Source organism: Lepisosteus platostomus, chromosome 1 (assembly GCF_059453375.1).
Source record: "Lepisosteus platostomus isolate fLepPlt1 chromosome 1, fLepPlt1.hap1, whole genome shotgun sequence".
NCBI classification, from domain to species: domain Eukaryota; kingdom Metazoa; phylum Chordata; class Actinopteri; order Semionotiformes; family Lepisosteidae; genus Lepisosteus; species Lepisosteus platostomus.
Window position 1 is genome coordinate 65,546,912 of NC_142611.1, and position 15,924 is coordinate 65,562,835.

General features: G+C 50.5%; 1 protein-coding gene across 5 annotated transcripts in view; it reads left to right on the plus strand.

Annotated features, from left to right (window-relative positions):
• The window catches only part of lrp1aa (low density lipoprotein receptor-related protein 1Aa), a 180,466-nt gene that overhangs the window by 108,755 nt on the left and 55,787 nt on the right, over positions 1–15,924 (plus strand). For all 5 annotated transcript variants that reach the window (XM_088633603.1, XM_088633605.1, XM_088633606.1 and 2 more), the window contains exons 28-41: positions 1,422–1,553; positions 3,024–3,251; positions 3,922–4,096; positions 7,903–7,997; positions 8,541–8,690; positions 9,233–9,373; positions 10,359–10,484; positions 11,467–11,598; positions 12,634–12,768; positions 13,314–13,443; positions 13,529–13,655; positions 13,757–13,908; positions 14,138–14,262; positions 14,845–15,219. In XM_088633603.1, the coding sequence (XP_088489729.1) occupies positions 1,422–1,553; positions 3,024–3,251; positions 3,922–4,096; positions 7,903–7,997; positions 8,541–8,690; positions 9,233–9,373; positions 10,359–10,484; positions 11,467–11,598; positions 12,634–12,768; positions 13,314–13,443; positions 13,529–13,655; positions 13,757–13,908; positions 14,138–14,262; positions 14,845–15,219 (2,223 nt within the window). The remainder of the gene's footprint in view (positions 1–1,421; positions 1,554–3,023; positions 3,252–3,921; positions 4,097–7,902; positions 7,998–8,540; positions 8,691–9,232; positions 9,374–10,358; positions 10,485–11,466; positions 11,599–12,633; positions 12,769–13,313; positions 13,444–13,528; positions 13,656–13,756; positions 13,909–14,137; positions 14,263–14,844; positions 15,220–15,924) is intronic.

Here is a 15,924-nt window from a genome sequence, read left to right on the forward strand (position 1 = left end):
ACAGGGCATTGTGAAAGCAAGACTTTTGGTGTCTGTTTTTTTTTTTTGTTCCTTCCCATTCGGATACTGTTATGCAGAGCATGAAAAGTCAGTCGTCAGCCCAGTGCAGTAGTGAGAGCTGTGGGCGGCGCAGCCTGTCCTGGTCTCTGTCACTAATCTGCTGAGACACCCCGGTACCCACCAGGGGGAAGCAGGGAACGAGGAGACGTGGTGATTGACAGCCCGCCCCCCCTCACCCTGTCAACAACAGTGAAGCTAACCACAGCTGACAGCTCCCGTCAAAACCATTAGGCCTCAGATCTCTGGCTGCTAAACGGCTCCTGTTTATTTAGAACTTCTCCCTCCTAATACGCACGCAGCATTTTTAATTTTTAATGGGATCGGAAGAGTGTTAAATCACATTAGTGGAGAGTCTCCGAGCTTGACGTCAGAAATGACCGATTGTGTTTTCAAAAGCACATCTTTCTTCAGTGTACGTTAGTGAGAGAGAGCACTGAGGCAGGGAATACGAGGGAGCTGGTCAGAATGCCACATGCCTCATCACCCTGGCTGGTTTATTTTATGTTTTACTTCGGCAACAATTTATAATGCCCAGTTTGGATCCTGCAGTTCTTTCTTATGGATCATTTTCAGCAGAGGCAGCCCGAATCTCATCTCTTCCAGGCCATTCCCGCATGGGGTTTTATTTGCCTATTTGTGTGGTAATTGATTGTGTTTTTGTAATTATACAGCACTGTGTTAAAGACCCACATAACCAGTGCTAGCATGTAAGTAAGCCCTGCTGTATCTGTGGGGCTCTGCCATACTGACTGATCGAGGGTCCTGTGGCCTGGCAGCCTGTCAAAACAAGCAGGGAAGTGCTGTCCAGGGTGTCATAACAATCTTCCAGATACTGTGCTGGAGGGCATCAGTCAAACTTCTGCTACTGTAGGCCCTGTGACAGGAACCATCTACAGTGTTTGTGTCTCAGGGTGCACTCTTCAGTACAGTGGCCGTGATCTGCATTAGTTTCATTGGTTTTCATGATCACTTTGAGGGTAACGAATTGTTCTTCTCATTTCATTAGTGAATAGATGTACAACGTGACTGTTGTCCGCATGAATGACGCGATCAGGGGGGACTGTTCCATTTAAGTGCGAGTCTTAATTACGGTTTAGCTCTGTGATCTTTGATGGCAGAACCAATTAAGAGTATATTCATTAATTTCGTAGTTATAGATTAATTAAGCAACTGGTCGAATTGAGCAAACTTTGTTCACCCAATTACTTAATTCATCTCTTAACTTAATTGCTTCGTTGGTTCAAAGTTTGCATGCAATGGAAGTGCCAGGGTTGACTGTCTGTGGTCAAAACCAAGACCCCCCATTGTTTCTTCTTCTCCGCTCTCCTCCTGTCCTCCTCCCTGCTATCTCTCCTCCCCAGCTCCCAACCCTTGTGCGGCCAACGGAGGGAAGGGCCCCTGCTCACACCTCTGCCTGATCAACTACAACCAGACCCTCTCCTGCGCCTGCCCCCACCTCATGAAGCTGAGCCCGGACAACCACACCTGCTTCGGTGAGAGCGCTCCCACAGGATGGCTCGTGAAAGCAGCTGCGAGCTGCGGTATAACGCCTGACCCATGCCTGTGCTCACTGCCTGGGAGTCTCGTTCTGCTCGATTTCTCTTCATTACGTGCAAGTGCTGCAAGTGCGATTGAAGACTGGGGGGGGGAGGGGGCGATGGGGGGGAGGGCTGACAGACCTGTCCGCCCAGCAGGCGGAAGTAAACGTGTTCCTCATGTAAATGAATGAAACTCATTAGCCTGCTATTGTGGCCGTGTCGATGCAGTCCTGGCTTCTTTGCGGGTGGATCCATTGGCAGGCCAGACTCATCAGTCACAGTGTGATGAGAAGAATCGGGCTGCTAATCGGAAATGACCTTGCCCTTTGCTTCCCTGCCTGCGTGGGGAAAAGGCCATCAGTCTGATTGGCGTTGTGGCTAGCCAGGGAAGCAGCAATCCTGTAGGAAAGCAACAATAGAACCTCACGGTCACATCGGATTGGCTTATCAGTGTTTGTCTGAGATCAGCTCACCTGTGTCAGGAATATTCATCCTGGAGTTATGATTGAGTGTTTTTCAGTGTGTGGCCTGAGATCTGGGCCACCTGCATGATTCGTGTTCTGCTAACAGCAGTGCTGCTTCAGTAGGCCAGGTTTGTGCCCTGTGTTTTAGCACATTGCTCACAAGGTGCTTAGTATTCTGGTGCTTGGCTCCAATTATACGGCTGCAGGTCTAAGCTAAATTGCGGCAGAAGGCCGCAGAGGTGAAGCCGCCCATTAACTCGCAAAGACAGATTCATTTCGAATCGGTTCGGGTCTCCTGATAAAGTGCGCGGGCAGCTTATTTTCTCCCGCCCGGCGACTCTGTTAATTGACTCCTCGCTGCGCAGGCCTTTTTCCCCCGATTGCTGTTCGCATTCCGAGGTCCTCGTCTCCTTGCCAGACGGGGGGCGCCGCAGGAGATAAGGCCGGCCGAGCGGAGTTATCGGCCTGCTCCTGACGTGTCCGCTCTTGTCCCCCTCTGGGAATGTCGCACGTCTCCACCTCCTTTTATAGCCCTGGCTCTGGGCTGCAGGTGTCGGAGAGCTTTGCGGCTCCCGGCGTCTGCTCCAGCTGAGCTCTCTGTTGCATAGTGAGTCCGCCTATTTAATTAAGCACGTAATTGTGATACTTCTAATTGGGCTCTGAGATGTTTTACATGTAGCAGTACCTGTGAGACAATGTTTTTGTGATGAAGTGCAGCTGAAGAAAGATCCTGTATTTAAGACAATAATTAGGTTAATCACTGCATCATTGCTGGTTGGACATGAAATGTGATGAGCCCTAGACTCGCCAGGAATTTTGAAACCCCTGCATTTAAGCTGTGGTTAGATTAGGAAACACAGCTGTGTCAAGTTGCCTCTGACGTCTCTCTTCTTTACCCACAATCCCTTCCTTTCCTCCTTCCCGATTCTTCTGCTCACCCCCCCTCCTCTTCTTCCCGCAGAGTCCCGTCAGTTCCTGCTCTACGCGCGGCAGATCGAGATCCGGGGCGTGGACATCGACAACCCTTACTACAACTACATCATCTCCTTCACCGTGCCCGACATCGACAACGTCACCGTGGTGGACTACGACGCCCAGGAGCACCGCATCTACTGGTCGGACGTGCGCACCCAGACCATCAAGCGCGCCTTCATCAACGGCACGGGGGTGGAGACGGTGGTGTCCGCTGGTAGGAGAGCACGACGTCTGCCTCTTGTAGTGCTCACTCAGCTTTGTAATCGGGTCCCCGGACCTCAAGCACGGACCAGGTCACTACATGTCCTGCTGTCCATTCTTAACCTGGACTATCACCTGCGTCAGAAGTAGCCTAACTTTGTGCACACCCAGAGTGGAAGTCCAGCATGCTCCAGACCTGATTGTCAAACTTGGGGCAATTGTAGAGGTTGTGCTTTATCGTGCTTCGTTTGAGTGTTACCGTGAGAGTCATCCGTGTTCTAGAAGTGTTAACTCTCTCTAGTAATAATAGTGCTTCTGGACGCTCGGGTCCACTCAAAGTGCTTTACAGGTAATGGGGAATCCCACTACCACCACCAGTGTGCAGCCCCACCTGGATGATGTGCCAGTCCGCTCACCACTTATCAGCTATCAGCGGGCAGGAGAACAGAGTGATGAAGCCAGTTCATAGATGAGGACTATTAGGAGGCCGTGATTTGGTAAAGGCCAGGGGGGAATTAGGCCAGGACACATTGTGGTTAACACCCCTACTCTTTCCCAGAAACGCCCTGGGATTAACACATTAGCTTAGATCCCGTTCTTCCATGCGCCCCGGCCTCGTGTTCTGTGTGCCTGCCTGCCTGTCGGGAGATGGCGGTGTAATCCGCTGCGTTCTGTGCCCTCAGACTTGCCCAACGCCCACGGCCTGGCGGTGGACTGGGTCTCCAGGAATCTCTTCTGGACCAGCTACGACACCAACAAGAAGCAGATCAACGTGGCCCGGCTGGACGGCTCCTTCAAGAACGCCGTGATCCAGGGGCTGGACAAGCCCCACTGCTTGGTGCTGCACCCCATCCTGGGGTAAGAGAGCCTGCCACGCTGCCCATCAGCCCCTCCTCAGCAGGAGTGGGAGTGCGCATGCGAGGATTGCTTAAACCAGTGCTTCTTAAACTGGGGTTACGAAAATTCCAGTGTTTTTGTTTCCAGCGATTTTAAAGCAAATCACTTAAAACACAAACGAAGCTCAGGCACATACAGTAAGTACGACTAGTTTGCTTCATCAAACCTAGGTCTTTTAAGGTAAACCTAAAAAAGTGTAATTTTTCCATTTATTTGTAATTTTACGGCGAGATTAAGATAGAATTATGTATTTATTTCTTGGGTATATCTTGGGTTTAAAGAGCTGACCTACTTCAGCGATTTGTGTTGTGGGGTGCAAGAACATATTTTGAGAACCATAGGGGTGCAGGCTGCAGCACAGGTTCAAAACCACTGGTTGAAACTAATGCCTTTCTCTGGTTTACTAGGGACAACATCTCTGTTGGCAAGAAAACTGAAGGGAATGGGCTTTTCCCCCCTTTATGGCATTTTTCGAGGGTTTAGGAATTGGGACTTGCCATCAGCAGCGTTGACAGAGCACGTTGGGGAAAACCTACGGTTTTAAAACCGCAGAGAGCAGCAGACCGTCCGGGCCATCTGCGTCTCTTCTGCACCAGCTTAGCAGATGGCCGTTACTGTATATCCAGCATGTATATTTTATTTACACCCCCCAAAGTCTCCTCACAAGGCCCACTCTTGCCCGGCAGTACTGTACATTCAGTCCAGCTCTGGCCTGGACTGCGCTCCTCCTCTCTCTGTCTCTCCCTGCCGGGCCTGGTGAATTGCTGACAACCGCAGGGGAAGAGGAAGAGGGGTATTTTCTTTTCCAAAAAATTGCTTCTTTTACTTATTTATTTATAAAGACCTACTTAACCCAAGGAATGTTTCCGGTTTGGGCTCCTTGGCGTGCAAAATGAGAAGCAGATGCTCGCTCGCTCCGTGTGTTGCTCAGAGCAAGGATGCAGGGAAGAGGCAGGGTGTTTGTAGAGGCGGGAGACGGGAGGCGGGAAAGACGGCTGCGAATAGTCCGTCGGGCACGGTGGCAGGAAAAGCAAGCGGATCAAGAGGCCGGAGTGCGGTTGGGATGAGCCAGCTGTGCCTACACTCTTCCTGCTTTCCCTGCACACGGCACTGAGCTCCCGCACACAGTACTCCTGCGGGAACGCCGCGCGCCCCTCCTAACCCTCAGTCAGGCCAGTGCAGACGGCAACGGGCAGCAGCAGAACGATTTCATTCCTTAACAGACTCTGCTTACAAATAAACGGCAAATAAGCATTTAAGAGCATCTCCTAGTACATCTTTACATATTCGTACAAGTGACGTCCATTCATCCCTTTTTCCAACCGCTTCAGCCAGTTCAGGGCTGCAGGGGAATCGGAGCCCATCGCAGCAAACAGTGGGCATGATTCTCCCTGGACAGGACTCCAGTCGCAGGGCACACACACACTCACACCAGGGACTATTTTCCCAAAAGCCAATTAACCTCCCAGCATGTCTTTGAACTGTAGGAGTTAACTAGAGCCCCCTGAGGAGGGGAACATGCAGACTCCTCACAGATTGCACTCCAGGTCCAGAATTGAACCCAGGGCCTCAGCAGTGTGCCACTCTGTAGCCCCTACGGGTGATGTATCGTTGTGTGCAAAACGTTTGTAAGTGAAACTTTGAATCTGTAAGTGAAAAGTAGTTGTCACATCCTCTGCATGGTAGAAATGTAAATTTTAATACACAATTAGTAATTATTTCTAGTTTTGTAGATATTTGTAGATATACAGTATATATCCAGGTGGGGCTGCACATTGGTGGTGGTGGTGGAGGGGAGATCCCATTACCTGTAAAGCACTTTGAGTGGAGTGTCCAGAAAAGCACCATATAAGTGTAAGCAATTATTAATTATTATAATTCTATTCAAAATAATAAGAGTGAATTGACACATGTAAAAGTCACTGTCAGTCAGTGCTTAGTCACACCATCATTGGCCGAAATCACAGCTTCCAGAAGTTTCATGTAGCCAGCTTTTCTATTCTTGCTTTTGGAATTTGATATATATATATCACTGCTGCCACGAACGGTAGGCTGGAATAAACAAAGAAGCAGCTGACAAGCCGAGCTGCATGCTTGCGTTAAAGGCTTGCTGCTTCATTGAGCGGGACAGCGAGAGCAAGCCTGTGAGAGAAATTCATTGCCCACAGGTGATCAATTAGTGGGAGCCTCTCGGCTGAGGCGCTGGGGAACAGCAATCCGTGCCTCTAAGCTGCCGAGACGGGAATCTGTCAGAGATTCTGGCTTCACTCGGATTCTTGCCTCCCCGTATCCCAGTGGCAGCTTCGAACACCAGGCCCGTTCCTGTCTGGAGCAGGGTGGAAACCCTCTGGCAGGGGTAGCGCGGCTGGGGGGGGCGTGCGGCCAACTGGCTGATGAGAAGCAGCTGTTTCCGTTGACCGGAACGAGAGGGGGCGTCCTTCCTGACGCACACACGCACACACCGAATCCCACGCCCGCTTCCCGCAGTGCGACGCACACGCCGGCGTGCTTCACTCTCGCCAGCGCGAGGTTTTCACCCCCGCCATTGACACAGCACAGCGGGGACACACATTCCCGTCTCGCCCCTCTCTGTCTTCCACTACGCTTAAGGTTTTTCTTCTGTTTGATCTGGGTTTATTTTGGCAGCAGCGGTTAGTACTGTGGCCTCCCAGAGCTGGGCCCCAGTACCTGACCTGAGGTGCTGTTCGTGTGGAGTTTGTATGTTCTTCCTGGGTTTGTGTGGGTTTCCTCCCACTGTCCAAAAAAGGGTTGGTAGGTTATTTGGCTTCTGGGAGGAATGGCTGGAGATCTGAGGAGATGAGAATGTTGTCCCCACCATGTGTCCTATTAGTTAAAAGAATTTCTGATGAAGTTGAAGCTCACCTGGTTTACCGTGAGCCTCGCTATCCTGTAACAGGTCCTCTGTTGCAGTACCTCTTCCTGTGCCCAGCTGAGGGCAGCATAGTTACTTCCTGGCCTTGGAGGAATGTGTCACAAATTGCTGTCGCAAAGATATCGGTGTCTTCAGTCATGGAGGAGACTACAGGGGGATTCGTTCAATCTAATCAAAATCTCAGGAAGAGCTGAGAAAGCACTTCAGGCCTAACAGTGAAACTAAGTGAGCACACAAGTGGAAGCTAAGAAGAAATGCACATAAGACTGAAAAGTGGAGGCATAACTTTACACAAAGGGTTGGGGTGCCTGGAACAACATAATTCAGCCATGTTCAAATGCATTCTCATCCTTTCAGAAACCGTTGGATGAGATTCGTTCTAACATTATCGTACTTGCTGCCAAGTGAGTAAGATGGGGTGAATGACATTCTCAGTTTGTAGCCTTTCTCCTCCTCTTCTGTTGATAGAACATGTCTGTACTCTAATTCTAACTGTCCAGTGATCTCTTTCTTTTCTTAAAAGCACAGGATAGACATTGGGCAAAAGAAAGCTATTTATGCGCTTTGGCTTATATGGTCATCAGTATCTTAATTCTGATTCTTCTCTCTAATCTTCAAACCTAGTTTATTTAGTCTAGAGACCCTCCTCTCTTTCATCTCCATTCAGGACAGATGTTCAGCAGCTGTTCCTCTAGATGAGGATTCTGCTTAGGGAGGGGTGTTGGGGGAAGTTGTCTTCACAAAATTCTTACACAATAAGTTAATGCATTACTTAATGGCATTTTTTGACAGCGGTTTCTTTTCTTTTAAGTGCCAAAGGAGGGACGATGTAAGGTTTTAAAATATTACATTCCCCTGTTGTTTCCTGTTCTAGAAAGCTGTACTGGACAGACGGGGACAACATCAGTAGTGCCAACATGGACGGCACCAACCACACCATCCTCTTCACCAATCAGAAGGGGCCTGTGGGTGAGTGTTGGACCAGCCCTGGATGGACTTTCTGTACGTGCTTGCAGAAGAGAGCTGCTGTGAAGACGTGAACCTGAAGCTGACCATTCTCTTGTGCTGCGCCAGCACCCCCTGGTGGCTGACAAATGCAAATGACACTGCAGGCGCTGCTGTGCTGCACAGTGTCACTCTAGGCTAGAGAGCTGCCCTGCACCAGCAGCACAACCAGAACAGCTGAGCTTGAGCACAGAGACGACGTGTTTATGTACAGGTGCAGATGTACAATAAAACACACCATAAATAAACTTCCTGTGTGCAACTGGGTATAAATTGCAATATTATTGCAAGACCAGGTGCCTTTTTTCCCAGCATGGAGTGCAAAAGGTTTATCACATGTAATGAGCCTCTTATTGTTCTCCTATTTTTCATTTCGTTCTCCCCCTTCAGCCCAAATCTAGGTCATTGTTTCTTTTCTCTTTCTCCCCTTGTGCTTCTATCGCTTCCTCCCGATCTTTCCTTCTTGTCACGCATCCTGTTTTTCAAAGCCTTCCCTCTCTCCGCCAGGTCTCTCCATCGATTACCAAGAAGAGTACTTGTACTGGATCAGCTCGAGAAACAGCACCATCAGCCGCTGCCGGCTGGATGGCTCTGCGCTGGAGGTCATCGAGGGGGTGAGGGGGAAGCTGACCAAGGCCACTGCGCTGGCCATTATGGGTAAGGGAGTGGGGGAAGTGTTCCCATTGGCTGCTTTCTGAAAAGGGCCTCAAGCTGATTGGCTGCTTTCTGAAAGGGGGCTCAAGCCGATTGGTTACTGCATGAAGCATAGTAGTGTGCCCATTGGAGGCTGTGTTAGGAGGTAGTATCTTTTGGCTATTTTTACAGAAGAAGTACAGGTCACTGAAGCACAATGAACAGGCTCTGTGCCTGTTGTTTAACATCACTTTATTAACCCTTTACAATTTCTTGCATTAGGAACTATCATACCCCAGCTTGCTCTCCATGAGACACACAGACAGGGAGAGAGCCTGGGGTCCGAGCGCAGGGTCTGCCATTGTACGGCGCCCCTGGAGCAGTTGGGGTTAAGGGCCTTGCTCAGGGGCCCAACGGAGTAGGATTCCTCTGCCGGCTGCAGGATTTGAACCGGCAACCTTCCAGCCACAGGCGCAGATCCTTAACAGAGCCACCGCTTCGCCCATTATTGAGCCTAACCTCCTGCAATTGGCACTGCCCTCCTGGGTGGTGTGCTGTCTGTGCAGGGGACAAGCTGTGGTGGGCCGACCAGGGCACAGACCAGATAGGAACCTGTGACAAGAAGGACGGAGGGAACTGGAAGGTGCTGCGGAACAGCACGTCTCCCATGATGCACATGAAAGTGTACAACGAGACTGCGCAGCAGGGTGAGGACACCATGACAGCCATGCCTGGCTGCATCTTGATACTGGAACTCGGGGTCCAGAGAAAACCAAGGGGGATGTGGCTGCAGGGTGAAGCCCTAGAGTCCAGATTTTGGTGGTTAGAGACTGGGCTGACAGTGACTGGAGCTTCCTACGGCGCCAGGATTGTGTGTTTGAATTGGCCAGGGAATGCACAGTTAACAGTGTGTGTGATGGTGGTCGACACTGCTGCCCATCAGGTCTGATTGACGATACTAAATGTTCTCCGTCTGTGGAGGGAGATTGTTTTCCTTATTGCCACCTCTGGTTATAGGACTGGAGAAAGAACCAAATGAGCTTAATGGGCCAAATAGTTAACCTCTGCATTTGATGTTCTGATGCAGTAGCGATCCTACTGCCTGTGAGTCTGCAGTGCTGCAGTCCTGATGTGTCTGTCCTCCTCTGATCACTTGCGATGCAAATGGCGCCTCTCACTTTTCTCTCCCCTCTCCCCTCTCCCCTCTCCCCTGCCCTCTGGTAAGCGTTATAGGAGCATAACGGCTTGCAGCTCTAGATTCAGAGATGGTTTCTTCCCATAAAATGTCGGATTATTGAGCTCCGCCTCTACCACCGACTCACACTGATGTTTGTTTCTTGCACACTGCTTGTGCTGACTTGTATTTAAGTTGTATGTTATTGAACTCTGCTGTCGTTGCTGCTGCTGCTGTTCTGTGTTTATGTTTAGGCGTTACCTTAATGTCTTTGTATTGGAGCGTACATGCAAATGAGCATTTCATGGCCTTGCACAAATGAACTGAACTGAACTGACAAGCACTTCTCTTGGAGCATAGTTGAGCTGGAGACCCCAGATCATTTGAAGAAAACCACAAGGATTTAGGAATAAAAACCATTGCAGGATGCCGTGGTGCGGCAGTAACCTTGTATTTTTCCGTGGATGCTGTGCGGGTGTCGGGATCAGGTGCTTCACTTTCACCTGCCCTCTCCCCAGGTACCAACCTCTGCAGCAAGAACAACGGGGACTGTTCCCAGCTGTGCCTGCCCACCTCGCCCACCACGCGCGCCTGCATGTGCACTGCGGGTTACAGCCTGAGGAGCGGGCAGCAGTCCTGCGAGGGTGAGGCGCCCAGCCGGCGGAGTGGACTGAGACCGACCTCCACTGGGCGGCTCGTCCACACCTGCCTGAATGTAACGCTTTTGGAAACCTTAACAAGGGCTGACCTCTGTGTGTTTCAGGTGCTCTTGTTTGATTCAAGGCATACTTAAAAGGGGAACTGCAACGCTATTTTCATAATTCGGGGATTAGAAAGAATTAGCATTGCTGAGTGCATTTCAAACCACAATAAAAGTCAAATCTACACAGTAACTTGTAAAACGGCCAATTTACATCACAAAATAGATTTGATTTCCAGGTACGCACAGCCATGTTCTGCGATTCAGAACACGGCAACAACACTTCCGGTGTTGCAGCTGTATGACATTGTAAACAAGCAGGCTGGTGAATACATTGCTTTTAATCCAATAGAAATATTGCATTCGAAATATTGTTTTAGATTTCGAGATGGTTTTGGAGACAAATACTACTTACTTGTCAACTCTGCATGCAGATCACATTGGAACATTTCTGTGGTGAAATATCTGTTGCACAACCTGTACTTATTCACTTACACATCACAGTACATTAGTCATTACAGTGACTAGTGAGCAGGAAGGGCTGCATCACAACATGGTTCATGGGAACTTGAATGCGAGTTTGTGACAGCATGGCGACTTGCAGTACTTTCACAAAGTTCACGGTTTTGTGCTTAATTCGGAATTTGTAATTTTTTTCTAGAATGTCAATTCGTTCATTTTGTTACCGAGATTTGATAACCCGTCTGAGAAATTGGGACTGCAGTTCCCCTTTAAGGACAAAACTGCGAGGAACCTAATTTGTTAAAGAAAGTACTACTAACATCATGGTTTTTAAAAGAGGCAAAGGTCGTGATTATGAAGCAAAATAAATTGCAAAGAAATCAGGTGTTGTGCTACACGTCTCTGCTTCCTGCCTCTCCCACTCAGCCACCTCATGGAGTTTTCTGTCCCTCTGTCTGTGCCAGGTGTGGGCTCGTTCCTCCTGTACTCGGTCCATGAGGGGATTAGGGGCATCCCCCTGGAGCCCACTGACAAGTCCGATGCCCTTGTGCCAATGTCGGGCACGTCGCTGGCTGTGGGCATTGATTTCCATGCTGGTGAGTGACTTGCTGTCCCCCCGTGTCGTTCTCCAAGGCTGACTGCGACCGGTGGAGTTAGTTGCCCAAGGCTCTCTCCCTCTGAGTCTTACTGGACGTCCGCAGGCTGGCATTACTGAGCGTTGCACCTCTTCTCCTATCAGTGCTGGTCCTGCTGTATCCAAACTTGTAGAGTAGTGCTGCCCAGTCCTGTCCTAGGGGGGTCAGTGCGTCTGCAGGGTGTCCAGTCTGGTCCCAGGGGTGTTCAGTCCTGGTCCTGGGGGGCTCAGTGTGTCTACAGGGTGTCCAGTCCTTATCGCCGGGGGGTCAGTGTGTCTGCAGGGTGTTCAGTACTGGTCCTGGGGGGCTCAGTGTGTCTACAGGGTGTCCAGTCCTTATCGCCGGGGGGTCAGTGTGTCTGCAGGGTGTTCAGTCCTGGTCCTTGGGGGTCAGTGTGTCTGCAGGGTGTCCAGTCCTGGTCTTGGGGGGTCAGTGTGTCTGCAGGGTGTCCAGTCCTGGTCCTGGGGGGGGTCAGAGTGTCTGCAGGGTGTCCAGTCCTGCTCCTGGGGGGGTTAGTGTGTCTGCAGGGTGTCCAGTCATGCTCCTGGGGGGGTCAGTGTGTCTGCAGGGTGTCCAGTCCTGCTCCTGGGGGGGTCAGTGTGTCTGCAGGGTGTCCAGTCCTGCTCCTGGGGGGTCAGTGTGTCTGCAAGTTTTCCTGGTGTCTTTAAAGCAGCAGAACCTGAAGAGCTGGGAGGAGCTGTTAAAACATGTTGCTGTTAATGCAATAACCAGCTGATTTAGGTTGATTTAGAGTTGGCTTGGAAAGAACCTGTAGACACCCCAGCTCACTCTGTCCATGTGAGTTCAGCAGGTGTAGCACTGAGCTGAGACATGAAGAAACGGTTGTTGATTCCAAGTTGTTTATGTGCATTACGAAACAACAAATGATTTTACGTTGTTTTGTCTGGCCCAGTCTTGCGGATTTATGGATTTGTGCTGTCTGTGGTACAGTGCAGTATGCTATCTTGATTGCTACTGTCGCCACCCCACACACAGAAAATGACACCATCTACTGGGTGGACATGGGTCTGAGCACCATCAGCCGAGCCAAACGGGACCAGACCTGGCGCGAGGACGTGGTGACCAATGGCATCGGGCGCGTGGAGGGCATCGCCGTTGACTGGATCGCAGGTAAAGGGAGGGGTAAAGCTAAGTGAGTCCATATGACTCCCCTCCCCTTCGTTGTTGGTGGCGACAGTGTCTCCCCCTCACCAGACGGACCTTTCTTGCTCATTTCCAAAATGTTGACTGAAATTAAATCTGTTGGGCTGCCAAGCACAAACCATTAAGGAAACCTGCTGTAGCAAGCAAGGTGTGTCCTCTTGCTTGCTACAAGAAAGGTTACAAACCAGAGCTCTTGGTTATTAGCAGCTGATTCGACCAAGTATCTCATCCGGCTGTTTCTTGGAGGAAGTCAGGGAATTGGCTTCAGCAGTGTGGCTGGGTAGCTTGTTCCACACTCCCAGCACCCTTTGTGTAAGTTAGTGCTTCTCATTCTGATTGGGGGATTTTGTCTAGCTGTTTCCTGAGGGAAATCAGGGAATCGCCTTCAACAACATGGCTGGAGAGTTTGTTCTAGACTCCCAGCAGTGCAATAGTCATGTCTGTACTCTAGAACCTTTTAGCGGGAGTTTTGCAGACAGCAGAGCAATCGTTTTTTCTCTCCCTCTTTGAAGGAAATATCTACTGGACCGACCAGGGTTTCGATGTGATCGAGGTGGCCCGGCTGAACGGCTCGTTCCGATACGTGGTGATCTCGCAGGGTCTGGACAAGCCCCGTGCCGTCACTGTGCACCCAGCGAAAGGGTGAGAATGTGGGGGGAAAAAAAAGCCCAGCACCCCATCCCCCTCACTCTCTGTACGTCTCACCCCTGCCTCCCTGTCTCTGCAGATACCTGTTCTGGACAGAGTGGGGTCTGTACCCCCGTATCGAGAAGTCACGTCTGGACGGCTCCCAGAGATCGGTGCTGGTCAACGTCAGCATTAGCTGGCCCAATGGCATCTCCATCGACTACGAGGTCCGAACACACACACACACACACACACGCTCTCGCTCTCTATTGCTCGTGCCCTTCCTGAAAAACTCTGACCATCTCTTTCTCCGCTGCGTGTTTTCCAGGAGGGCATGCTGTACTGGTGTGACGCCCGCATGGACAAGATCGAGCGCATCAACCTGGAGACGGGGGAGAACCGGGAGGTGGTGCTGGCCAGCAACAACATGGACATGTTCTCTGTGTCCATCTTCGAGGGCTACATCTACTGGAGTGACAGGTGCCTGGACTCAGCAGGCTCGTCATCTGTCTCTCCTCTTCTCTCTGAATCCCTCTGCTCCCCATTTAACCCTCCTTCTATCTCTTTGCACACCTTCTCGATTCTCCCTTCTTGTGCCGTCTCTTCTCTCATCCCTCTCCCCCGTTCTTGTGCACAGTGTGCCGAGTTCCTCTCTTCTGAGTGAGCACCCACCCTCTCCCTCTCTCCCTTCCAACACGTCTGCCCGCAGGACCCACGCCAACGGCTCGATCAAGAGGGGCAACAAGGACAACGCCACCGACTCGGTGTCCCTGCGAACGGGCATCGGGGTCCAGCTCAAGGACATCAAGGTCTTCAACAGAGCCAGGCAGCAGGGTGAGGGAACCCCTGTGCTCATACTGTGGGGCCGTTCATTCTTCAGAGCCAATTAGTTGCCAGATGTGCAATTGCTTAATTGGCCTTGCCGCTGTTGACCAGTAAAATTGTGTTGGATTAGTAGGAATCGAAACTTTGCATTAGAACTGAAAGGAAGTTCCAAGAGCATGAGCATTTGCTCCTACCAATAGCAGTCAACCAATTATTGTGGCATTGTGCACCACTATAACAGACACCTTATCTTCCCACTTGTATCTTGCCTCAAGGGGCATGGATTGAACCTTGACCTCTGCTGTAAGCCAGCAGTATGTAGGAGCTGTGTCTCCAGTCCATCTGTTTTGCAGACGAGTAATACTGCAAAACAGATGGACTGCAACAGAGACCAGGAAAGATCTGATGATGTGTAATTCTGTATCATAATGGAGTCACTTATATTTAGAGCACTAGTCACTCTTTCGCCTGAAGATCATACCCACAGTGTCATCTTTTTAGTTTCTTGTTAAAGGCCTGTAGCGTGTGTGCAGGATAAAGAGTGACTGCATTGCTGTCACTGGTGAGTAACCCCTCCCTCTCTGCCCCTAGGCACAAACATCTGCAAGGACAACAACGGCGGCTGCCAGCAGCTGTGCCTGTACCGCGGTAACGGGCAGAGGACCTGCGCTTGCGCCCACGGCATGCTGGCGGAGGACGGGCGCGCCTGCCGCGACTACGACGGCTACCTGCTGTACTCGGAGCGCACCATCCTCAAGAGCATCCACCTGTCGGACGAGAGCAACCTCAACGCGCCCATCAAGCCCTTCGAGGACCCGGAGCACATGAAGAACGTCATCGCGCTGACCTTCGACTACCGGGGCGGCGGGGGCAAGGGCGCCAACCGCATCTTCTTCAGCGACATCCACTTCGGCAACATCCAGCAGATCAACGATGATGGCACAGACCGCAAGACCGTCGTGGAGAGTGAGTGGCACCAGCTGATGCCCTTTAAACCCCCCTAGGTCCCCACTGCCCAGTTCCAGAACATCAGAAGGGTCACAAGTTGTGAGGAAGACAATTGGTCCAACAAGCTCATTTGGCCAGTTCTTATTGTATTGGGTGCATTTATAATATCAATTAGACCCGCCAATTAAACCATGGTTTGATTATTTTTTAACCATGGTTAACAAATTTAACCATTAGGAGGTAAATGAGGGAACTGGAGATCCCAGCAAAAACCCACATAGATACAGGGAGAACATGCAAACTCCACACAGACCGAGACACCCCCACCCCCAAGATGAGCTTAAGCCTATAACCCTGCAGTATCATTACCTGCCCACTGTGCTTTCTGTGTCTTCCCACTACTTCTTTTCCTGCTTTTCTCCTACAGCATACTGTGTAGCTGTGTTGGAGGTATTTCTGTGCATTGCATCTATACATCTATTGCATTGATCATTCCTTCCCAGATTTTAAGTAGTAAAATCTCAAGGATCTCAATGGCCAAAGCCAGTTGAGGAGTGGAAGCAGTAGTAGTCTACTGAACCTAGGGTTTGCTTTGTACTTGACGGCAAAATCAAGTGTTATTGCTGTCCTCGTCTGTCGTTTATCAAATTATTCTGTTGACTTGCTGGTGGATACAGAGCTGTCCCGTATGGGAGGGGATTACCAGCTCACAGTCCCATGAAG